Source organism: Dendrobates tinctorius, unplaced genomic scaffold, assembly GCF_039654945.1.
Source record: "Dendrobates tinctorius isolate UK_male_01 unplaced genomic scaffold, ASM3965494v1 ptg000111l, whole genome shotgun sequence".
Classification (NCBI taxonomy): domain Eukaryota; kingdom Metazoa; phylum Chordata; class Amphibia; order Anura; family Dendrobatidae; genus Dendrobates; species Dendrobates tinctorius.
The window spans coordinates 42,878,390-42,904,839 of record NW_027361779.1 but is presented as its reverse complement, the minus strand read 5'-3'; the positions used below and the strand labels follow the sequence as shown (position 1 = coordinate 42,904,839).

At 46.6% G+C, this 26,450-nt stretch overlaps 1 protein-coding gene across 1 annotated transcript in view; it reads left to right on the top strand.

The window, feature by feature from the left end:
- The window catches only part of LOC141100933 (uncharacterized), a 516,918-nt gene that overhangs the window by 147,961 nt on the left and 342,507 nt on the right, over positions 1-26,450 (top strand). Inside the window, exons 23-25 of the mRNA XM_073589707.1 lie at positions 1,615-1,709; positions 3,690-3,910; positions 6,281-6,459. Of these exons, the coding sequence (XP_073445808.1) occupies positions 1,615-1,709; positions 3,690-3,910; positions 6,281-6,459 (495 nt within the window). The remainder of the gene's footprint in view (positions 1-1,614; positions 1,710-3,689; positions 3,911-6,280; positions 6,460-26,450) is intronic.

The following is a 26,450-nucleotide window of genomic DNA, read 5'->3' as shown; positions in this document are numbered from 1 at the left end:
TGTGCTGATGTAAAGTAAACATGTGGCAAATGTTACTTATTAACTTTTTTGTGTGCCATATCTCTGTGATTTAAGGGCATAAAAATTCAAAGTTGGAAAATTGCGGAATTTTCAAAATCTTCGCCAAATTTCCGTTTTTCTCACAAATAAACGCAAGTTATATGAATGAAATTTTACCACTAACATGAAGTACAATATGTCACGAGAAAACAATGTCAGAATCACCGGGATCCATGGAAGCGTTTCAGAGTTATTACCTCATAAAGGGACAGTGGTCAGAATTGTAAAAATTGGCCCGGTAGTTAACGTGCAAACCACCCTTGGTAGTGAAGGGGTTAAAAACAGACATGGAAATGTTTTACCTCACAGAAAGAGTCAGCCGTATTCCCGTGCTGTCCTCTCTGTATACTCTCCTTTGTTTCCTCCCCTGCCCAGGAGCTGTGTTATGATCAGGTTTCACATCCGTGTGTTACTATAGAATAGACCAGATCATATACCAGCCATATCTTTTTCACCAGTGAAATGTTCCTCCATTTCAAGACCTTGTCTAGTGACTTCATTGCTGATTTGCCCATAGCTGTTCTCCTATTGATTTTCTTTTGTACTAAAACTTATTCCATACAAATAAATAAATGCCCTTTAAGCCACTTACTTATTTGTATGGAATGCACTTTAACACAAAAATGATGTGTTTTTCTCGATATATTCAGAGAAATAATAAAAGGCATCCCATGTTTCATTCACACCCTCCGCATAGACATTTGTTTGCCTGTGTTCGATTCTGTTCAATTTATTTATTACTACATCAACTCACATATTTGTGACTGTGATCATCCTTTATATATAATGAATACGTTTGTTTTTCTTGCGCTTTGGTACATATGAACATTTATATAAGGAAGACACCATTATGTAATTTACTGACTGTGTTATACAATTACAATGTTTTTTTTCAGAGTCAGTTAGTAATCAACTCTATCAAGCAGTGTACACTTGCATTTTGCGCTCCTTGGCCATCCTAGCACAGCTCGCAGGATGTGAAATGGAAAGTATTACAAGAGGTCTCTTACGTCTATTAAATAAACCGCCAGAAGGTCCGAACACCCCAGAGAATAAGTCTCTGGTTAATGAACATGTGCTTAAAGATATGCTTTTCAGATCTAAAATTCAGGCACAGAAATTAAGGTGAGGTTCAACTGAACATCATAATGGTATATGTAGCATGTACTAATTATAGTTGAATAATTTTGCAACCCAATAAATATACGCAAGGAAACATGCCAAAAGAGCAGAAAATGAGCAAAAAAATACATTAAAAAAATGCTTAACTTTGTTTTACCTCCGTTCCATTCCACAGCTCCCTAGCTGTAAAATCTGGAACCTTCTCATTCACTTAATATTCCTAATGTTCCTACCTTTAGTTTACTTTTGATTGACTGTCTAGGACATGGCTGGAGAATCGTTTTCTGTCAAGGGTTAAACGGGGGCCGTACAAATTGCGCTCTAACTCCGCAAACAAAGTAAGTCCTGATGCTAACATTGATGTCAGGACATAATTTTTCATTGCACGCACGTCAGCGTTCATTAGTGAGCACTGCTTGCACATACTCATAGAGCAAGAGCAAATTAATGAGTAAGCAGCCGTTAAAGTACAACTGCCGGTCCAAGCACTGTGGTTCTTGGAAATCTGTCCAAGGGCCGGATAAAAGGTTATTGAGGGCCATAAATGAGCCTGAGGTTCCCCTCCTCTGGTTCTGGACAACCCTTTTAGTGATCTGTCATTCTGCACAATTTTCCTCAAGCCCCTGAAAATAATGAATTAGCATTGAATGCTTGGAATGGTCATGAATAAGTTAAAGAATTTCAAATTCGGCATGTACGTTGCACATTGGATTTGTGTTCGGATTCCTGAGCTTTTTTCCTAAAAATCGGCAAAAGTCGGTATATGACCAAGCTCACTAACGGTTCTTTCAGATGTCGTTGTGTGTCCGGTAGCAGCACATGCCGCAAAATGTCCCGCACACGTGCACGCTGATAACACACAGATGACATCCCTGTATCATCAGTGTGACCCGTACTGGTGCCTGGAAATCAGCAGTACTGTTCACTCTGTTCCCCGGCTGCAGGTGCTTCCAGGTTACCTGAGTTCGGTGCCACCAGGTCTCTGGCAGCTGCAAGGCCCGGAAACCTCATATGAAACTTTTGAGGGACATTTTATAGTTACTGAAGTTTCCAGCTGCTGGAACATCTAAGGCTGGTTTCACACTTGCGTTTTTTTTCGCGGTATTTTAGCGCTAAATAGCGCATGCGTTTTTTTTCCTATACTTTGCATGGGATGCGCTTATGTGCGCATACACATGCGTTTGTACGCGTTTTTCCGCACATGCGTTTTTTTGCGGTATGCGCTCGGGCGCACAAAATGCAACCTGTTGCATTTTTTGGGTGTCCGACTTGCCTCAAAAAAACGCATGCGCGCGCAATGCGTTTTTTACAGCAAGACACCCATTATAAGTCTATGGTGAGCATATGTGCGCATTGGCATGCTTATGTATGCGTTTTTTTGCACATGCGTTTTTTTTTTTTACCATTAGTTTAGACAATGGAATTTAGGAGTTTGGGTTAGAGTTAGGGTTAGTTAAGGGGGGTTAGGGTTAGGGTTAGGGTCAGGGTCAGGGTTAGGGTTAGGATCAGGGTATGGTTTGGTTAAGGGTTAGGGCTAGGGTCAGGGTTAGGGTTAGGATCAGGGTATGGTTTGGTTAAGGGTTAGGGTTAGGGTCAGGGTTAGGGTCAGGGTTAGGGTTAGGGTTAGGGTCAGGGTCAAGGTTAGGGTTAGGATCAGGGTATGGTTTGGTTAAGGGTTAGGGTTAGGGTCAGGGTCAGGGTTAGGGTTAGGATCAGGGTATGGTTTGGCTAAGGGTTAGGGTTAGGGTTAGGGTCAGGGTCAAGGTTAGGGTTAGGATCAGGGTATGGTTTGGTTAAGGGTTAGGGTCAGGGTTAGGGTTAGGATCAGGGTATGGTTTGGTTAGGGTTAGGGTTAGGGTCAGGGTTAGGGTTAGGGTCAGGGTTAGGGTCAGGGTCAGGGTTAGGGTTAGGGTTAGGGTCAGGGTTAGGGTTAGGGTTAGGGTTAGTAAAGTCATGGTTTGGGTTAGTGTGAGGGGCCACCTAATGTTTGGAAAAAATGCAAACGCGGTAAAAACGCACTAAAAACGCATACAAACGCATAAAAATGCTGCGTTTTTTTCATGCATGCTCATAAAAATGCTTGAAAAAAACGCAGCAGTTGTATGCTTTTGTATGCGTTTTTTCAATGCGTTTTTTTGCGGGAAAAACGCGCTGCAAAAAAAAGCAAGTGTGAAACTAGCCTAAAGGCTGTAAACTAAGGTTATCTTATAAGATGCCTCTCCATTACTAATACTATAGTTATATTGTAAATAAACAAACAGCCAGAATAAAGTCCTTTAATTGAAAAAATGACACAGACTCCTTTAATGAATCTATATTAAACCATACTCACGTCATCACCCATTCCACTGAAGCCATAGTCTCCCGTAATAAAACAAAAATAAAAAAACAACCATATCCCTCATCTGTCCATCATTCTGTCCAATGCCGTAATCCATGTCTGGGGATAAACAGTTGATATTTTCAGGCTGGGGGGGAATTACTCAATAAATATTTTTATTTTACAGGTTTAAGTTGTCCCTCAAGTTTCAGATACCACAAATTCTGATTGATCCTTCTATAGACGAAGCTGAAGCTGCCTTGCATCAGGTTGTTCTTTCTATAACAGATGTCAGCAGTTGTTTGAACTGGTGGTCAGGAGAGAACAAAGGGCAATCATTTCATGTACATATGGCAACAGATGAGTTGCTACAATACATTACCACAAAGGTGGTGGAATCAGTAAGAGGTATTTTATCTACCCTCTCTCTTTTACATGTGACATTTATGCTTGACTTGAAAGGGTTAAAGTACCACTCCAGCACTTTTTTAATTTCAGTGCTGGAATGGTGCCACTAATCTTAGTTTTCCGAGCCTAGTCTTATACTTACCAGCGCCATCTTCAGCTGTTTCCAACGCTGCTCCGATCCCGTGCTTCCATCTTGTGACTGCAATTTCCGACTGGCCAGAAGCCAAAGGTAATGGTCACAAGTTGGGATGAGTGATCTCAAACTGGAAAGTTTGGGATTGGTACTGAGCTTCTAGTGTCCTGAACACGGATTACTTACTATATGTCCGGTGTCCTGTTTGGGTTCATCATCCTAATAAAGCTTGTTGGAAGACTGGAGCGCAGCTAATCAACAAGCTTTAAGGCTGTGGGCACTTCCGACTCCATCACAGCTATTTCAAGTAATGTCATGGCTGTGACTGGCCGGAGCAACACGTGACCCAACCTGACTGTCTAAAATAAATAAATGATCTAAAAAGCAAACAAACCAAGTCCGGTCCTCGTCTTTTTTAAACCAGCTGTGAGAAACACAGACAGCTGTGAGCTGCTTTTATTATTCTGGGAAGGGGCGAATTGCTCTGGGAAGGGACCAATATCCATAAAGTTTCCCAGCCTATTAATATCAGCTTATAGCTGTCTGCATAGCCTTGACTGGTTATTAAAAGGGGGACCCCCAAAAAAATGACGTGAGGTCACCCTATATTTAATAACCAGAAAAGGCTATGCAGACAGCTGCGCGCTGATATTAATAGGCTGGGAAAGGGCCATGGATATTGGCTCTCTCCTACACTAACAACACTAGCCCTCATTCACCCCTTGTGCTTTAGATCTGCCATTTTTGCTGCTTAGCCTCAGCTCTTCCCGTTTGCCTTGGTGCAATTGGCAAGCAGGATAATGGTTTTGGGATTGATGTCAGCTGTTTTATATTCGCTGACATAAAGCGCAGGGGTTAGAATATAGAGGCATCTATAAGACACCCCCATTACTTACCCCACTCTCAAATGTAAGAAACACACAAAGAGAAAAGTTCTTTATTTAAACAAAACACTCCCAATAAATCCCCTCTTTTACCCATTTATAGATAAAATTAAAAATAAAAAATCAAAGTAATCCTTACCTGTTCACGGATAATCCATAATAATGAGGTCTCACAACGATCCTCAACTCTGCTCCATAATGTGACCTCTAACTCGAGCAGCCAAAACACATTGTCAGTAGCCTGTGAATCCAGCTGCTATGACGAGCAATGACATCACTAAGGTTATCACAGTTCATAGCCCATGAACTGCGGCAACCTTATTGAGGTCACCTAAGTTCACAGGCGCTGGTTCTCACAAGTTCCATGCGAGTGCCAGACTGATGAGCAACCGCTGTAGGATAATATGATCTCTAAAATACATGTTTTCTTTTCATTTTGACATCTAAATTTCTTGAGGAAAAAAAATTATCTTAATCAAAATGGAGCCGGCTGCCATGCCTGCGCAGTAGTATCATTCGGAACGTGATAGATGCTACTGCACAGGCACCACCGGCGCCATTTTTCTAGAGAGAAAAAAAAATTAGCTCCATCAAGATGGCGCCGGAGGTGCCTGTACAGTAGAATCTATCGGATCGCCGATTAATGCCTCTGCACAGGCACCACTGCCATTGCCATTTTAATGGAGCCCAATTTTGATGGAAGTCATTTTTTTCTCTAGAAAAATGGCACCGCTGGCGGCGCCTGCGCAGTAGCATCTATCACGTTCCAAATTATGCTACTGCACTGGAGTGGCTGCTGGCGCCATTTGATTAAGATTTTTTTTCCCTAAGAAATTTATATGACAAAATCAAATGAATATATGGATAGATTGTATCATGTTATAGCGCAAGCGCCGGCACCTGCATGATGAATGTAATTTTTTTTTGCAAACAATAAGATATGCAGTATGTAAAATAGGGGGCAGGTTACTGAAATATCAGTGACCTGTCATAAGCCATACAGATGAATATGTAAGCAAAGCACAACAAAAAGACTCCGCCCACAGGCCGTACTGGATCACGAGAATCTCATTAACTGAAATCTACAAATACAGATTAAACAACAACCACAAGACGGATTTCATCAACCAAGGTATTTTAGGCAGTATAATGGCGCCGACCTGACATTGTCAGTAGGTTACTGTGCACAATACTGCTGACAGGTTCACTTTAAAGTGTTGTCATCAGTATATCCAAAAATATTTTTGCTTTTTAAGATGTTTAAAATAAAATAATCTGATATATACTGTGTAGATGTATAAAATAATACAATATATGTATAAGATATGTCAGGTATTTTGTTGTCTTTCATAGATCTACGCTCTGTGGTTAAGAAGCATGTATTCTCCCTAAGTTGTTACAACTTCTTGTGGGCAGACAACATGTATCAACAGAGTCAGGAGTTTTTAGACAGTGCTCCAAACCTAGCTGCAATGCACAAAGAAGTCAAACATTTCCTCAAGATTGAAGAACAAATTAAGGAATACTCAGAAGTAAGCATCTAAAATAGTATCAAACATACATAACGCTATGTAATGACAATATGTCGATTTGCCATTTCAATTGTGGTCATGTGCAGTAGTCAAGCTCTGTGATTGTCACACAAAATAGTATTAGTAGAAGTTGTAGTGGTAGCAGAGGATTAAGGGTTTGAGTAAAAATAAATCACGTCTTGGTAATTAGTAAAGAAATTGGCCTAATATTAAAACTTTTAGTTACCAGTACCACCAATATTCCTTTTTACTACCCTGAAAAATAACAAAACAGCAAGTCCTGATGGATGAAAATGCAACATCTGTTATGAATGAGTCACCGTAGGAGGCAAAAACAGAAATACTAGCTAAGTCCAGAAAACCAGGGAAGTTGGCAGCTATCGGATTGCAGACCCCTGAACCTAACAACAACAACTAGCAGTAGCCGTGGGGGGTTCCTACGGTGCCCTAGACCCCTCGATCACAGCCGGAGAACTACATAGCCTAAAGAGAGAAAGGGAAATCTAAACTGCCCCAGAGCAGACCCCAAAGCAATAGGCAGCCCCCAACATATAATGACGGTGAAGCAAGATGAAAAAACACTCACACAGATAGAAAGATAGGCTGAGCAAATGATGGGGCCCAAGCTAACTAAATAGGACAGAATAGAAAAGCTGCTGTCTGCAATCCGCCAAAACCCTCTCAAAAACAAGAGCCAACAGACTGATAGGGAAAAAAGCCCTGAAGACGCTAGGCTTCAAAAAGACTATATCAGTACTCAGGTATTTTCTGAAGACAGAGCAAAAAGGAATTCAGCTCACCCAGCAGGGGAAGGCAGAAATCCAGAAAAACAAGGCAAAACAAAACCAAAACACAAATGCAAAAAACAGAGCAGAAAACTTAGCTTTTGAGGAGCAGGAATCAGACTGGTCTCCTAGAATGCCTCAGAGAAATCACCCACAAGGCAGAAGGGTGTCGGCTGCCTTATATCCAGTCAGCAATTCCAGTCACCCAGTCATCATCATTCTGCTCAGGTGCTTTGTAATCAGCCTCACTACCTTCCTTCACCAGAAGAGGGAGTTCATCAGACCTCAATGGTGAAGGGGAAAATGAACTCACAACAGTACCTCCCCCTTGAGGAGGGGTCACCGAACACTCATCCACGCCACCAGGGCGATCAGGGTGAGCCCGATGAAAGGCACGCACCAATCTTTTGGCATGAATATCAGAGGCAGAGACCCAGGAATTACCTTCCTGACCATAACCCTTCCACTTAACCAAATACTGAGTCTCCGTCTAGCCAGACGGGAATCCAGTATCTTCTCTACCTCATATTCCATGTTACCTTCAACTAATACAGGGTCCGGAGGTGCCACCCCAGGAACAACTGGTTCAACAAACCTCTTCAACAAGGACTTATGAAACACATTATGAATTTTAAATTTGACAGGAATAGCCAAACGAAAAGAGACCGGATTAATAATCTCCAAAATCTTGTAAGGTCCAATAAATCTAGGCTTAAACTTAGGAAAAGCCACCTTCATAGCGATATTTTTTGATGATAACCAAACCATATTACCAACCTTAAACTGGGGACCAATGGTCCTATGTCGGTTGGAAAACCGCTGGGCCTTTTCCTGGGAGAGAGATAACTTATCCACCACTTGGTCCCAGATCTGGTGCATGCTCTCCACCACAGTGTCAACACCTGGGCAGGCAGAAGGCTCCACCTGCCCTGAAGAAAATCGAGGATGAAACCCAAAGTTACCAAAAAAAAGGTGACATCAAAGTGGCAGAACTAGCTCTATTATTTAAAGCAAATTCGGCCAAGGGCAAAAATGAAAACCAATCATCCTGATCAGCGGAAATAAAACATCTCAAATACGACTCCAAGGTCTGGTTTGTTCTCTCCGTCTGCCCATTGGTCTGAGGGTGAAAAGCAGAGGAGAAGGACAACTGAATTCCCAACTTGGAACAGAAAGTCCTCCAAAATCTAGACACAAACTGAACTCCTCTGTCAGATACAATGTTCTCAGGTATCCCGTGCAAGTGAACCACCTGTTGCAAAAACAGGGGCACCAACTCAGAGGAAGATGGCAACTTAGGGAGTGGTACAAGATGAACCATCTTAGAGAACCTATCACAAATCACCCAAATAACAGTCATTCTCTGAGAGACAGGCATATCAGAGATGAAATCCATTGAAATATGGGTCCATGGCCTCCTGGGGACCGGCAAAGGCATCAACAACCCACTAGAGCGAGAACAAGGTTTAGACCGGGAGCAAGTCCCACAGGACTGCACAAAATTCCTGACATCACGAGACAAGGTGGGCCACCAAAAAGACCGACTCACCAGATCTCTAGTACCAAAAATACCTGGATGACCAGCCAATGCAGAGCAATGAACTTCAGACATCACTCTCTTCTTCCACTGGTCAGGAACATACAACTTTCCACTGGGACAACGCTCAGGTTTGTCCTCCTGGAACTCTTCCAGAGCACGTCTCAAATCGGGCGAGATGGCAGAAAGAACTACCCCTTCGCCTAAGATGGTAACAGGCTTGGTCACCACAGGAGAATCAGCAAACAAGCTCCTAGAGAGGGCGTCTGCCTTGACATTCTTAGTGCCAGGAAGAAAAGAGACCACAAAATCAAAACGTGTAAAAAACAAGGCCCACCTAGCCTGTCTAGGGTTCAAGCATTTCGCCGACTCCAGGTAAATCAAATTCTTGTGGTCAGTGAGGACCACGACTAGAGTTGAGCGACTTTTGGTTTTTTAGGGTCGAGTCGGGTTTCGTGAAACCCGACTTTTCCAAAAGTCGGGTCGAGCAAGATCGGCCGATTATAGGGAAAAGTCGGGGTCATCCCGAAACACGAAACCCAATGTAAGTCAATGGGGAATAAAAGTCGGCAGTGAGAGGAGGACAGGAAACACACCTACAGTGCCCATTTGAATGCCAAAAGCATCAATTCTTCTTACTTAAGCTTGTCAACCTTAATTAACTTCATAATACAAGTTACGCACTGAAAAATGGGGGTTATTTGGCTAAAGTTGTGGGGGGGTAGGGCTGGCTCCAGGTTTTCATGTGCCCTGGGCGAAAGAGCGCCCCTTTAACACATACCACAACTCATCATGCTCCGATACGGCAGAGAAATGGCGGTATAGTACAATGAAAAATACTTCACTTTTTACATCTCATGACGAGGCCCATCTATTTCTCCATACAGAATCATTGGTCCCATATAATGTTTGAAACAGTATATGATGAGCTCCACATAATGCTACAGTATATGTTGGTCCCCATGGATGAAGCTCCACTGTCTTATGGGCCCAAATAATGCTCCAAACATAATGGGCCCCATTTCTAATGCTCTAGTGTATAATGGGCCCTGTAAATGCTGCTCCAGTGTCTGATGTCCACCTTTGGAATGTTCCAGTGTATGGTTGGCCCCATCTATCATTCTCCAGAGTATAGTGCTCCCCAAAAATTGCTGTCCCAACATTGAAAACAATCAAATAAGTCTCCTCGCTAGGGAATCCCTGTACTAGTCTGGACTCCTCGTCGTCCCCATCTTCCATCTCACTGCACAGTATTTCAACCTTGCAAGTGCTGTGATCCTGAGCAAGCAGGGGGGGCCCACTCGTTGGCGACGGCACTGGCACAGGGCCCCTGATAGTACGGTGGTGTGTCTGATGGCGGGTGGGCCGAACCTGCACTTTCATCTGCAGCTTCCTCTTTGTCACCGTGTAAGATGGAACTGTATATGGGAAGGGTAACCTGAGTTTCATCAGGGTCAGATTCAGGCCGTGTAGCGTGCGAGGGGAATGTAGTGGTCTGGGTCAATGTACCAGCAGATTCATCGAGCAGTGGCTGGGCATCAGTGCACTTGTGTCGCCCCCAGGAGTACGGTCGCCACAGTGGCATTACCTTCCTCCTAGGGAGTGTGATGTCATGCTTGGGAGCAACGAAGGATCTCTCTAGCAGGTTAACTGATTGGGCGGTGTTATTCCCACGAGTCATGACCCTCCAAACAGCGTTCATGAAGGCAAAGTGTTTGTTTTACGTGGGCAATATGGTTGCAAAGCTGAACCTTAAAGGAATGTCCAGAAGGGCACCACCAGGAGTGGATCCTATGGTTAAATTCGACTCCACCTGGGAAACCTCAACCATGCCAGCTACAGAAAAGATGCACACATTGCAAGCTTAATTCCGTTAACGAACGAGACTCCGTCATGCCCCGCGGTCCGAGTCCGGCTTACTAGAGGGATACGTGAGGCTCTGGCACATGAGATTGGCCAATAACTGGTGTGTCATGCCCTTACATGTCCGTGGCTGCATGTGCGCTACACTGAAAAGGCCAGCATTTGTCGCTTACAGGTGCAGATAACCCGCTGAACAACGTTAGTGATGGGGATCACTGATTACAATTATTACCCGCGAACGATGATTTCCCAGTAAGTGCAGGTCAACCGCAGTTCCGGAATTAGGCCTAACCGTCATTCCTGAAAAAATGAAAAACTTACGTGTGCAAACCACAGGTGCTGTAGCTTGCTTAACAGCTCGCCAGCCGTTCTCACGCCCAGTATGGATTTGATTGCACAAAGGTGAGAAAGGGTACCGTATCCCCAGATAACATGTATGGATAGCATAGTGTACACATTCAAAATATATGTCTATACATCAGGAGGCAGGCTCAGACGGTGTTAGGCCCAGTATGGCTTGCACGTGATTGCACAAAGGTGAGAAAGGGTACCGTATCCCCGGATAACATGTATGGATAGCGTACACATTCAAAATATATGTCTATACATCAGGAGGCAGGCTCAGACGGTGTCAGGCACAGTATGGATTTGACGGCCCAGACTACACAGCGGAGGAGCAGGGAGAGGTAAAGATTGCAAATGCTGGGGCCCTGCCCAAGCAAGGGGGGCCCACTCGTGGGCGTCGGTACTGGCACTGGGCCCCTCATAGTACGGCGGTGTGTCTGACGGCGGGTGTGCACCACCACCGTCAGAGACACCTGATTGCACTATGAGGGACCCTTTGCCAGTGCCCGCGCCCAAGAGTCGGCCTACCCACCTGTCCAGGGCAACGGCACTCGCACGGTGTCGTGCGCTAGGTGGTGACCCCGGCCATGGGGGGGGGAGGCAGCACAGTTAGGGAGTTTTAGAAAGTGGCATATGTTGATGTTGGACATTCAGCTGATGCAAAAGGCGAAATAGGTCAAGTCCCAGGAAGAGGTGGACCAAAGCAAGCCATTTTTCTGTCACCCTATGTGTCATCAGGGGAAGGTGGGACAAAATCCTTGGAAACCCATGCATGGTTCATTTTAATGAAGGTTAGATCATCCACATTTTGGGTTGACAGACGGGTCCTTTTTTCTGTCAGGATTGATCCAGCTGCACTGAAGACTCTTTCCGATAGCACACTTGCAGCTGGGCAAGCGAGCTCCTGTAAGGCATATTGTGCCAATTCAGGCCAGGTGTCCAGTTTAGCGGCCCAATAGTCAAAGGGGAATGACCTATGTGGGAGAACATCGATATGGGAGGAAAAGTAGTTTGTAACCATAGTTGACAACTTCTGTCTCCTGTCACTTTCCATCGATGCAGTATTACCAGTTGTGTGAGTGGTACTTGAAAAATCAGTCCACAACATTGTCATGAAACCCCTGTCTCCAACGCCACTTCTGCTGTGTGCACCATGAACACCTCTGCCAAGCTGCCCCCGGCCCGCACGGCTCGTGTGAGAACCATCACCGCTGCTGTGTGCTGGGAATGCCTCAAGCAACCGATTTACCAGAATTGCTTGTTTATTAGCCAATATTAGGTCAAGGTTCTCCTGTGGCATGATGTTTTGTAATTTGCCTTTATAGCGTGGATCCAGGATGCTGGCCAACCAGTAGTCGTCATCGTTCATCATTTTGGCAATGCGGGGGTCCCTTTTTAGGATCTGCAAGGCATAATCTGACATGTGGGCCAATGTTCCCGGTGTCAATGATGCACTGCGAGTGCTGGTTGGAGGAGCACTTTCTGGCAAATCCACATCCCTCCAGTCACGCACAAACCCTGTACCAGACCTTGCCACGCCAACATTTTCACTTGCCCCACGAGATGCATCCTCCTCCCCTAAGTAATCATCCCCATCATCATCCTCCTCCTCCTCTTCTTCCTCCACCTCGTCCAGGAGAGGTCCCTGAGCAGACAATGGCTGAATGTCATCAAGGATTCCCTCCTCGTCAACATTGGCTGCAGACGCCTGCTCCTTAAGGTGCGTCAAAGTTTGCATGAGCAGACGCATAAGTAGGATGCTCATGCTTAGGATGGCGTCGTCTGCGCTTACCAGCCGCGTGCATTCCTCAAAACACTGAAGGACTTTACAGAGGTCTTTCAGCTTCGACCACTGCACACCTGTCAACTCCATGTCTGCTCTCAAAGTGCCTGGCCGTGTATCCTCCCACAAATGCATTATGGCCTGCCTCTGTTCACACAGCCGCTTAACCATGTGCAGGGTGGAGTTCCACCTTGTTGCAATGTCGATAATGAGGCGGTAGTTGGGAAGGTGGAGCAATCGCTGCAGCTTCTGCATACGAACGGAGTGTACAGGCGACCGGCGGATGTGCGCGCACAGTCTTCCCACCTTCTGGAGCAGGGCTGTTAACTCCGGATAATTTTTGAGGAAGCACTGCACCACCAGGTTCAAGGTGTGAGCCAAGCAAGGTATGTGGCTGAGTTTTGAAAGGGCTATGGCTGCCACAAAATTACGGCCGTTATCACTAACTACCTTGCCTGCCTCAAGATGTACACTGCCCAGCCATGACTCAGTTTGTCGCTTCAAGTACTTGGCCAGCACCTCGGCGGTGTGTCTGTCGCCCAAACACATCATCTGCAACACAGCCTGCTGACGCTTTCCACTAGCTGCTCGATAGGGGGACACCTCGTGTGCAACAGTGGCAGCTGCAGATGGAGTGCTTGTACGACTGCACTCTGTGGACGAGCTTTCGCTTCTGGAGGAGGAGGAGGGTCGAACGCCTACAGCCAACTGTTTCCTATACCGTGGGCTAGGCAGCACTGTCCCACCACCGCTGTCCCCTGTGGACCCTGTATCCACCACCTTAACCCAGTGCGCAGTGATGGACACGTAACGGCCCTGGCCATGCCGACTGGACCATGCATCAGTTGTGAGGTGCACCTTTCCACTCACTGACTGCTTGAGTGCATTGTCAATGCGGTCTTTTACATGATGGTGGAGGGATGGGATGGCTTTGCGAGAGAAGTGGCGACTGGGTAGGTCATAGCGTGGTACTGCATAGGCCATGAGTTCGCGGAAAGCTGCGCTTTCCATCAACCGATAGGGCATCATCTCAAACGAGATTAGTTTGGCAATGTGGGCGTTCAAACCCAGTGTACATGGATGAGAGACTGAGTACTTTCTTGACCTACTCATAGTGTCTGGGAGGGTGAGCTGGACTTGAGAGCTGCATATGGTGGAAGTAGCGGTGGACAGGGCAGACTGAGAGAGGGTTGATGATGGAGATGGAGTTGGTGTTCTTTCTGATGGCCTAGATTCAGTATTTCGTTGATATAACAGTGGGATTCCCTGACTGCTGTGGCCTTGCAACGCCACCTCAACATTTGCTGCTGTGCTAACCGGTGGACTTACAGTGGGGGAAACAATGTAGCGTTGCTGACTACCTTCTTTGTGATCAGTTGCACATGTGGCACTTGAGGTTTGGTGTTGTGTCCACGCTTGCAAGTGCATGGTGGTTAAATGTCTAAGCATGCAACTGGTATTCAAATTTTTCAGATTTTTCCCTCGGCTAAAGGTCTTTGCGCACTTCTTACAGATAACCTTGGCCTGATCATGAGGATTTTGTTCAAAAAAGTGCCACACTGCACTCTTCCTACTTTGGCAGACATTTTGCGGCCTAGCACGCTGTGATGTTTTGACCCTCTGGACAAGCTGTCCAGCAACTCTTTTGATTTTTGGAACCTGTCTTTGGAGTGCTCCGGGCCTGCCAGATAACAGCTGTTGCGATGTCGATGTCTGCTGTGGATGCTCCTCATCTGAGCTATTGGAAGCAGCACCCTCTTCCCCCAATGGATGCCAATCTGGGTCAACAACTGGGTCATCCATCACCTCCTCTTCAATGTCATGTGCACCTTCCTCTGTGTCACCGTGTATGGTGGTATAGTGTGCGGGAAGGGGCACCTGAGTCTCATCAGGGTCAGAATCTGGCTCTGTACACTGCGAGGACAATGTAGTGCTCTGAGTGAATGTACCAGCAGAATCATCTATCAGTGGCTGTGCATCAGTGCACTCCATGTCAGATTCATCTTGGCCTGGGTAATTCACCATTTCACTTGATAATCCAGGCATGGTATGTGAAAACAGCTCCATGGAGTAATCAGTAGTATGGCCTGCGTCATCCTTCAATCTTGGTTGGGGTGAAGGACACAAGGAAAGGTGTGGTTCATGAACATGAGCCTCCAATGACGACTCAGTGCTTTTACTTTTTACAACTTCAGAAGAGGAGGCGATAGAGCTGGAGGCTGAGTCAGCAATGTAAGACAAAACTTTTTCCTGATGCTCTGGCTTTAAAAGCGGTTTGCCAACTCCTAGAAAACTAAGCCTTCAAAGCCTTATGGAGCCAGACGATGACGCAGGCTCAACACCTCCTGCATTCGGTCCTATTTTGCTCTTGCCACTACCATCAGATCCACCACCAACACCATCATTACCAGCTGCCAACCCCCGCTCAATTCCACTGCCTCTTCCACCAGCCTTCCTCAATTTTTGTAGAAATGTAGACAAAATCCAACAAACTATATAGTAATGTAAAACAAGGTACAAGGTGTCTATAGGACAGGGGAGATTTTGAATTTCTGCACACACTAGTGGACACTGGACACTTTTGGATTGTGTGAGGCCCACTGAATATCAGAGCGCTATGTCACAGGCTCGATGGCACAGGTGTTAAAAAAGTGACTACAGGATCACAGAGATTTTGAATTTCTGCACACACTAGTGGACACTGGACACTTTTGGATTGTGTGAGGCCCACTGAATATCAGAGCGCTGTGTCACAGGCAGAAATTGGCTAGTGTATCACAAACTACAAGGTGTATGTAGAATTGGGCAGAATAGGAATCTCCCTAGAGTGTAGGTCTGTAAGAACGGAACAAGTCCTCCACTTATCCTTCCACAGTGACACACAGCTTCACTGTGGCTGTGAGAACAGCCGTTACACGGTACTGTGTGAGGAGCGTACACCGCTGTATGGTGTGAAAAAATGAACGCTCAGTACCTCAGCAGGACAAAAAAAAAAAAATTGGGATTGCTTTTAAAAAAGCAGTTTGCAGAGCAGTGGGTAAACAGCAATGCAGCTGTCAGGAAGCCTTAGAAGGCAGCCTAACAACCAACACCACTGATCCACCACAATATAGCCTCCCCTTGCACTGCACACACAGTGACTGGTGTGTTGTACAGGCAAAATCGCTAGCAGCAGAAGCAGTTTTTTTTCTTCTTCCCTGCCTAACGCTCTCCCTACAGAATCAGCAGCAGCAACCTCTCCCTATGCTAAGATCGGCAGAAGTAAGATGGCGGTCGGCGTGCACGCCCTTTTATAACCCCTGTGACGCCCACCAAAGCAAGCCAATCACTTGCATGCCCTTCTGAAAGATGGTGGTGACCCCTGCCTATGTCATCACGTTGCCCACAGTGTCCGTGGATCCTGATTGGCTGAAAAAGAGCGCAAAACAAACTTTTGAAACGCGACTTTGGCGCGTAAGTCGCCGACCTCGTGGCCGACCTCATCCTAGGGTCGGGTTTCGTTTCATGAAACCCGACTTTGCCAAAAGTCGTCGACTTTTGAAATTGTTCGACCCGTTTCGCTCAACTCTAACCACGACTTGATGTTTAGCTCCCTCCAACCAATGTCTCCATTCCTCAAATGCCCATTTCATGGCTAACAGTTCCCGATTCCCCACATCATAGTTACGTTCAGATGGAGAGAACTTTCGGGAAAAGAAAGCACAGGGATTCATTTTAGATGTTACAGGATCCTTTTGGGACAAAACAGCTCCTGCACCAATCTCAGAAGTGTCCACCTCTACCTGGAACGGGAGTGAGACATCAGGTTGCCGCAAAACCGGGGCAGAAGTGAATCTTCGCTTCAGCTCCTGAAAGGAAGAAACAGCCTCCGGAGACCAATTCAACACATCAGCACCCTTCTTAGTCAGATCAGTCAATGGCTTGGCAATACTAGAAAATTTTGCTATAAATTTCCGATAAAAATTAGCAAAACCCAAAAACTTCTGGAGGGCCTTCAAAGAAGTGGGCTAAACCCAATCATAAATGGCCTGTACCTTGGCCGGGTCCATTTCAATAGTTGACGGAGACAAAATGAATCCCAAAAATGAAATCCTCTGTACCCCAAAAAGGCATTTAGATCCTTTGACATACAGGGAATTCTCCCTCGAGATCCGGAACACAGTCCGAACATGTTCCACATGAGAATCCCAATCCTTGGAGAAGATCAAAATATCATCCAGATAGATAATCAAAAATTTATCGACAAAGTCTCGGAAAATGTCGTTCACGAAGCACTGGAAGACAGAAGGGGCATTAGTGAGCCCAAAAGGCATCACCAGGTACTCAAAATGTCCCTCCGGAGTATTAAACGCCGTCTTCCATTCATCCCCATGCTTAATGCGGATAAGTGTGACGGACTCAGCTCCTGCTGAGCCCATTTTTTGAGTGGACCCTCTGGGTCGTGGCACCAACCCACCGAGGGCGAGCTGACCTTGTGAGAATCCATCCCCTATACAGGGAGTGTCAGGGGCAAGACCAAGGGCCACCACGACTGCTGGGACCAGACGGCCGGCTCAGGGGACACTATGTGAGTGCCTGACGACCAGAGACAAGCAGGAAACCAGACAAGACAAGAGGTAAGTGCAAGATATCTTCATTGAGAACTTCAGGATACATTCAGTGCAAACGTAAACCAAATCGTGCAGGGTGCGTGCGTGGGCACGCCAAGGTCCATAGCATAGCACGCACCAGGACACGCCTGGGTACTGGTAAGGCACAATGGCATAGGACTCCGGACCGCTGGCAACGATTGACATGATCAGGCATCAGGCTATGGACATCAGCTCCAAACATCAGGCCGCAGTCATCCAGCTTATGATCTCTGGCAGCAATCGGCAGGTTCCGGGCATCCGGCAGGCAAACCAGGGTTCAGGCAAGGAGGCACGACAGATATCCAGGCATGGTGCGTGTTAGGGAACACGCCAAGGTCCAAGGCTAGGTGCGTGTGTAGGAGACACGCCAAGGTACAAGGCTAGGTGCGTGTGTAGGGGATACACCAAGGTACAATGCTAGGTGCGTGTGTAGGGGACACGCCAAGGTACAAGGTTTAACCAACGAGACAGGGCGCATGTGTAGAGACATGCCAAGGCACAAAGTAACAAGCAAGACAGGGTGCATGTATAGAGACACGCCAAAGCATAGGATACAAGACAGAGTGCGTGTAGAGACATGCCAAGGCACAAGGTACAAGACAGAGTGCGTGTAGAGACACGCCAAGGTGTTATGATTGAGTCACCGTAGGAGGCAGACACAAAAATAGAAGCTACGTCCAGAAAACCAGAGAAGTTGGCAACTATCAGATTGCAGACCCCTGAACCTATCAACACAACTAGCAGTAGCCGTGGGGGGTTCCTACGGTGCCCTAGACCCCTCAATCACAGCCGGAGAGCTAAATAGCCTAAAGACAGAAAAGGAAATCTAAACTGCCCCAGAGCAGACCCCAAAGTAAAAGACAGCCCCCAACATATAATGAAGGTGAAGCAAGATGAAAAAACACTCACACAGAAAGATAGGATGAGCAAACGATGGGGCCCAAGCTAACTAAACAGAACAGGAAAGGAAGGTTGCTGTCTGCAATCTGCCAAAACCCTATCAAAAACATAAGCCAACAAGCTGATATGGAAAAAGACCCTGAAGCAGCTAGGCTTCAAAAACTAAATCAGCACTCAGGTATTTTCAGAAGACAGAGCTAAAGGAATTCAGCTCACCCCAGCAGGGAATGGCAGAAATCCAGAAAAACAAAGCAAAACAAAGTCAAAGCACAAATGCAAAAAGCCGAGCAGAAAACTTAGCTTTAGAAGAGCAGGAATTCAGACTGGTCTCCAAGGATCCCACAGAGAAATCACCCGCAGCGCAGAAGGGCGTCGGCGGCCTTATATCCAGTCAGTAACTCCACTCAGCCAGTCATCATCATTAGGCTCAGGTGTTTGATAATCAGGCTCACTACCTTTCTTTACCAGAAGAGGGAGTTCATCGGGCCTCAGTAGTGAAGGGGAAAATGAACTCACAACACCAAGGCACAGGGCAGGACGCGTGCTAGGAGCCACGCGGGACGCACACCTCACTGGCCAGTGCACACGGCTGTAACACCAGCACGAGGCACGACTAAGGCACAGGAGGCAGGCAAGGGAACCTTCGTGATAGGAGCCACGCCAGGTTCAGGGCAGGGTGCGTGCTAGGAGCCACGCCAGGGTTCAAGACAGGGTGCGTGCTGGGAGCCACGCCAGGGTTCAAGGCAGGGTGCATGCTAGGAGGCACGCCACACTGGCCAGTGCACACGGCTTTAACGCCAGCACGAGGCACGACCTTGGCACAGGAGGCGGCCAAGGGGAACCCACGCCGGGGTTCAAGGCAAGGACAAGGCAAGGAAGAAGTTACGGAACACAGAGCAGAACATAGGCAGAAACAGAATCAGATCAGAGCGAGAACAGAGCTAGCAGCGGAGCGTAGGCCGAAGCCCAGAGCCGGGCCAAGGAAAGACCTTGGGACTAGACTTGGAAATGAGCACTAAAGAGAGGAGAAATGGTGCGTGTGCCAGGGAGCACTACAGGGCACCATAGGAGAGAGTGAGGCAGAGCAAGCAAAGAGAGAGACCATAGGGAGGAACACAAGGCAAGAAATAGCAAGGCAGAGAACACAGGAAGGACTACAAGTCAAAGCATAGCAAAAGCAAGACATGGCAAAACAGGAAAGGCAGAGAACACAGGAAGGACTACAAGTCAAAGCATAACAAAAGCAAAACATGGCAAAACAGGCAAGGCAGAGAACACAGGAAGGACTACAAGTCAAAGCATGACAAAGACAAGACATGGCACAAGACAAAGGGAGCGACCGAGCAGACATACAGCCCTGCAGGGAAGCAACACAATAATCAGGCCCTGAGCATAGGGAAGGGTGGTCTAATATAGGGCATAGTACCTCCTCTTCCGGGTCAGGACCAGGGGAGAACTTCCAGTTCAGATGCTCCAGGATCACAGAGTGCAGTCACATGATCAGGGTTACAGACATGACGAGATGATTGCAGAACCAGACAGTGCAGGATCCTAGGAAAGGTCACATGATCAGAGTTTCAGACATGACGAGATAATTGCAGAACCAGACAGTGCAGGATCCTAGGAAACGTCACATGATCAGGGATTCTAGACATGACGAGAAGATCACAGAAGGCAAAGCAGAAACGCAGGCATCTTGCAGCTCAACAGTCATGAGGTGAGTGTGCACACTGCTCTAAGGAACAGCAGTATAGCAGACATGAGATGCGCGTGCACACCGCTCCAGGGTCATGAGGCAAAACAGGCATGGCGGACGTGACATTTCCCCCCTCTTTAAGCCCCCCTCACCGGGGCTGGAAAGAAGAAAAAAAAATTTTCTTCGGCAGAAACCAGAGTTTAGCACAAACACTCCAAACAATGTTGATCCGACATCTGAAACGAGCACCTGCACCGGTCAAGATACAGGAGTCGCGGACGAGACACGGAAATCCAGTGGGGAGGACAGTGGGTAGACAGGAAAGTCTTCTTACTCTGGCTGCCATCATTTCCAAACGATTTCAGAGGACAAGGGCCGGGTCTGATTCACATCAGAAGAGTGGCTGGGGTACCGCCATTTTCCAAGCGAGTTCAGAGGACATATATCAGGTCAGATTCTTCATCAGACGAGTAGCCGAGGTACCAGCGGAGTCCATGGCCTGATTAACTGTGACGGACTCAGATCCTGCTGAGCCCATTTTTTGAGTGGACCCTCTGGGTCGTGGCACCCACCGACCGAGGGCGAGCTGACCTTGTGAGAATCCACCCCCTATACAGGGAGTGTCAGGGACAAGACCAAGGGGGTGAGCCACCACGACTGCTGGGACCAGACGGCCGGCTCAGGGGACACTATGTGAGTGCCTGACGACCAGAGACAAGCAGGAAACCAGACAAGACAAGAGGTAAGTGTAAGATATCTTCATTGAGAACTTCAGGATACATTCAGTGCAATCGTAAAACAAAACGTGCAGGGTGCATGCGTGGGCACGCCAAGGTCCATAGCATAGCACGCACCAGGACAGGCATGGGTACAGGTAAGGCACAATGGCATCAGACTCCAGACCGCTGGCAATGATTGACATGATCAGGCATCAGGCTACGGACATCAGATCCAAACATCAGGCCGCAGTCATCCAGCTTATGATCTCTGGCAGCAATCGGCAGGTTCCGGGCATCCGGCAGGCAAACCAGGGTTCAGGCAAGGAGGCATGACAGATATCCAGGCATGGTGCATGTTAGGGAACACGCCAAGGTCCAAGGCTAGGTGCGTGTGTAGGGGACACGCCAAGGTACAAGGCTAGGTGCGTGTGTAGGGGACACGCCAAGGTACAAGGCTAGGTGCGTGTGTAGGGGACACGCCAAGGTACAAGGCTAGGTGCATGTGTAGGGGACACGCCAAGGTACAAGGCTAGGTGCGTGTGTAGGGGACACGCCAAGGTACAAGGCTAGGTGCGTGTGTAGGGGACACGCCAAGGTACAAGGCTAGGTGCGTGTGTAGGGGACACGCCAAGGTACAAGGTTTAACCAACGAGACAGGGCGCATGTGTAGAGACATGCCAAGGCACAAAGTAACAAGCAAGACAGGGTGCATGTATAGAGACACGCCAAAGCATAGGATACAAGACAGAGTGTGTGTAGAGACACGCCAAGGCGCAAGGTACAAGACAGAGTGCGTGTAGAGACACGCCAAGGCACAGGGCAGGACGCGTGCTAGGAGCCACGCGGGACGCACACCTCACTGGCCAGTGCACACGGCTGTAACGCCAGCACGAGGCACGACTAAGGCACAGGAGGCGGGCAAAGGAACCTTCATGATAGGAGCCACGCCAGGTTCAGGGCAGGGTGCGTGCTAGGAGCCACGCCAGGGTTCAAGACAGGGTGCGTGCTGGGAGCCACGCCAGGGTTCAAGGCAGGGTGCGTGCTAGGAGCCACGCCAGGGGGCACGCCACACTGGCCAGTGCACACGGCTGGAACGCCAGCACGAGGCACGACCTAGGCACAGAAGGCGGCCAAGGGGAACCCACGCCGGGGTTCAAGGCAAGGACAAGGCAAGGAAGAAGGTACGGAACACAGAGCAGAACATAGGCAGAAACAGAGAATCAGATCAGAGCGAGAACAGAGCTAGCAGCGGAGCGTAGGCCGAAGCCCAGAGCCGGGCCAAGGAAAAGCCTTGGGACTAGCCTAGAAACATGCAAGAGAGCACAATAGGACAGAGTCTAGCAGCGGAGCGTAGGCAGAAGCCCAGAGCCGGGCCAAGGAAAGACCTTGGGACTAGACTTGGAAATGAGCACTAAAGAGAGGAGAAATGGTGCGTGTGCCAGGGAGCACTACAGGGCGCCATAGGAGAGAGCGAGGCAGAGCAAGCAAAGAGAGAGACCATAGGGAGGAACACAAGGCAAGGAATAGCAAGGCAGAGAACACAGGAAGGACTACAAGTCAAAGCATAGCAAAAGCAAGACATGGCAAAACAGGAAAGGCAGAGAACACAGGAAGGACTACAAGTCAAAGCATAGCAAAAGCAAGACATGGCAAAACAAGCAAGGCAGAGAACACAGGAAGGACTACAAGTCAAAGCATAGCAAAAGCAAGACATGGCAAAACAGGCAAGGCAGAGAACACAGGAAGGACTACAAGTCAAAGCATGACAAAGAAAAGACATGGCACAAGACAAAGGGAGCGACCGAGCAGACATACAGCCCTGCAGGGAAGCAACACAATAATCAGGCCCTGAGCATAGGGAGGGGTGGTCTAATATAGGCATAGCACCTCCTCTTTCGGGTCAGGACCAGGGGAGAACTTCCAGTTCAGATGCTCCAGGATCACAGAGTGCAGTCACATGATCAGGGTTACAGACATGACGAGATGATTGCAGAACCAGACAGTGCAGGATCCTAGGAAGCGTCACATGATCAGGGATTCTAGACATGATGAGAAGATCACAGAAGGCAAAGCAGAAACGCAGGCATCTTGCAGCTCAACAGTCATGAGGTGAGTGTGCACACTGCTCTAAGGAACAGCAGGATAGCAGACATGAGATGCGCGTGCACACCGCTCCAGGGTCATGAGGCAAACACAGGCATGGCGGACGTGACAATAAGATTATACAACCCCCTGAGGTCAAGCTTGGTAAACCAGCAAGCACCTTTAACTCTGGAGAATAGATCCGAAATCAGGGGTAACGGATACCGATATTTAATAGTAATTTTGTTGAGGGCACGATAATCAATACAAGGCCTTAATGAACCATCTTTTTTGGCCACGAAAAAAAAACGGCACCTAAGGGTGAAGAGAATGGTATAATATGACCCTTCTCCAACGCCTCCTTAATGTAGGATCGCATAGCCTCGTGCTCAGGTACAGATAAATTGAAGAGCCGACTCTTGGGAAATTTACACCCCGGGCTCAGTTCAATTGCACAGTCATAACTCCTATGAGGAGGCAAAGACGCAGACTCATTCTCACTAAATACATCATAAAAGTCCGCCAAATAGTCAGGAACATCATGCGACTGAGGAGAGGTGGAAAAAAACGGAGCCTCACTAAGGGCACACCGACAACCCCAACTCACCACAGACACAGATTTCCAATCCAAAACTGGATTATGAATTTGCAACCAGGGAAACCCCAGAACAATGGTATCATGCAAATTATGCAACACCAAAAATCTGCAATTTTCTTGATGGTCTGGGGCGACCCGCATTACCACCTGGGTCCAAAACTGAGGTTTATTTTTCACCAAAGGAGTAGCATCAATCCCCCTCAAAGGGATAGGCGTCCGCAGAGGTGTCATCGGAAATCCACAACGTTTAGCAAAATCCAAGTCCATTAGGTTCAGGGCTGCTCCCGAATCCACAAAAGCCTTGGCGGAAAATGTGGACAGGGAGCAGATCAGAGTAATTGCCAGAAGAAACTTAGGTTGAACACCACCCACAGAAAACGTGTGTGCAAAACGTTTCTCTCGTTTAGGACAGACAGAAATAATATGCGAGGCATCTCCACAAAAAAAACACAGCTTATTACGCCTTCTGAACTCCTGATGTTGCTCCCTGGACAAAACTCTATCACATTGCATAGGTTCAGACACTTGTTCAACAGGTGGCAACACCTCTCGTGCAGTCCTGCATTCACGTAAACGCCGATCAATCTGAACGGCTAATGACATAGAATCGTCAAGACCAGAGGAACAGGAAATCCCACCATAGTATCTTTTACGGCTTCTGACAAACCCTTCCGAAAGAGAGCTGCCAAGGCATTATCATTCCAGGTAGTAAGGACCGCCCACTTTTGGAATTTTTGACAGTACAATTCTGCAGAATCTCGACCCTGGCTCAATGCCAACAGGGTCTTTTCAGCCTGATCAATAGCATTAGGTTCGTCATACAACAACCCCAAAGCTTGAAAAAATGCGTTCACATTAGACAGAATAGGATCATCTGGTTTCAAAGAAAATGCCCAATCCTGGGGATCGCCACGCAGCAAAGAGATGACAATTTTAACCTGCTGCGCGGAGCTCCCTGACGAGTTAGGCTTCAAGGCAAAAAATAATTTACAATTATTTTTGAAATTCAAAAATTTAGACCGATCCCCAAAAAACACATCAGGAGTAGGGATCTTTGGTTCAGCAGCATGTGAATGAGCAAGGTAGGCGGAAATTCGCCGCACTTCCGCAGCGAGCTGCTCCTCAGAGATATAGAGGAAAAAATATACACACTTTTTTTTTTTTTTTTTACAATTCTTTCCTGCTATTGAGTACCCTAGGATCTGCGGTATGGTGGGTGATTCTGTTATGAATGAGTCACCGTAGGAGGCAAAAACAGAAATACTAGCTAAGTCCAGAAAACTAGAGAAGTTGGCAGCTATCGGATTGCAGACCCCTGAACCTAACAACAACTAGCAGTAGCCGTGGGGGGTTCCTACGGTGCCCTAGACCCCTCGATCACAGCCGGAGAACTACATAACCTAAAGACAGAAAGGGAAATCTAAACTGCCCCAGAGCAGGCCCCAAAGCAATAGGCAGCCCCCAACATATAATGACGGTGAAGCAAGATGAAAAAACACTCACACAGATAGAAAGATAGGCTGAGCAAATGATGGGGCCCAAGCTAACTAAATAGGACAGAATAGAAAAGCTGCTGTCTGCAATCCGCCAAAACCCTCTCAAAAACAAGAGCCAACAGACTGATAGGGAAAAAAGCCCTGAAGACGCTAGGCTTCAAAAAGACTATATCAGTACTCAGGTATTTTCTGAAGACAGAGCAAAAAGGAATTCAGCTCACCCAGCAGGGGAAGGCAGAAATCCAGAAAAACAATGCAAAACAAAACCAAAACACAAATGCAAAAAACAGAGCAGAAAACTTAGCTTTTGAGGAGCAGGAATCAGACTGGTCTCCTAGAATGCCTCAGAGAAATCACCCGCAAGGCAGAAGGGTGTCGGCTGCCTGACATCCAGTAAGCAATTCCAGTCACCCAGTCATCATCGTTCTGCTCAGGTGCTTTGTAATCAGCCTCACTACCTTCCTTCACCAGAAGAGGGAGTTCATCAGACCTCAATGGTGAAGGGGAAAATGAACTCACAACAAACATCTGTCAGCTGTGCACTATACAGTCACCCTGTTGCATCGACCATAATCGGTGTTAACATTAGCAGCATTTCAGTGGAAACAATATAATTATTTTATCTCATTGATTCTACTTTGCGATTACTCCTGTGAAGCACCTAAAGTAATAACAAACTACCTTACAACAGTTTTGAATACTTTAAGTGGCGTCATTTGAAAATGGTATGAATTCTGACTTTTATTTTAATCTCAAAGACACTTCAAAACTGAATAGGCCTCTAAAAAATAAAAAAAAAAATTGGACATTTCCTTGAAAATTAAAAATTGCTGACTATTTTTTAAATCTCCTAATATTCTAACAAAATACAGTTTAAGGACATTTGAAAAATGATGCCGATGTAAAGTAGACATATGGGAAATTATATTTATTTCTTTTTGTGTAGTATCATTAGCCAATTAAAGAGTATAACATTCAAAGTTTGAAAATTGCAAATGTTTCAAAATTTCTGTCAAATTTCCAATATTTCAGAAATAAAACACATTGTCATCAATTTACCAATAACATAAATTACAATGTGTGGAAAAATAAAAAAAATCATTCTTACAATCACTGGGATATGAAGTAAGATAGAAGTAGACATAATGTATGTGGAAGCCAAGGACATTAAAAATCACATGGCTAAATGGATCTAAAAATATGATCAAAAATATTACCACATATCTATACAGAACAAGACTGAAGCAGGATAACTGCAATATACTAGAAAGCAACTCAAAAAACAAGCAGTCAAAAAATCCATAAAAGATAATATTTTATTAGTAATACGTATAAAATTATGGACAATACGGTACATAGAAATAGGGGGAATACAAAATAAGCGTACCCAGTGGCAAAAAGGCTGGATATACTACCAACGCAGCACCAGGATAATTAGTCTAATGTGCAAAATGACACATACACAACATTCATAAGAAATCAGGGAGACGCCATTGCAAATACAATAGTAGTGAGTATATCAAATAATCATCACACAGCAAGTGCTAGTACATATA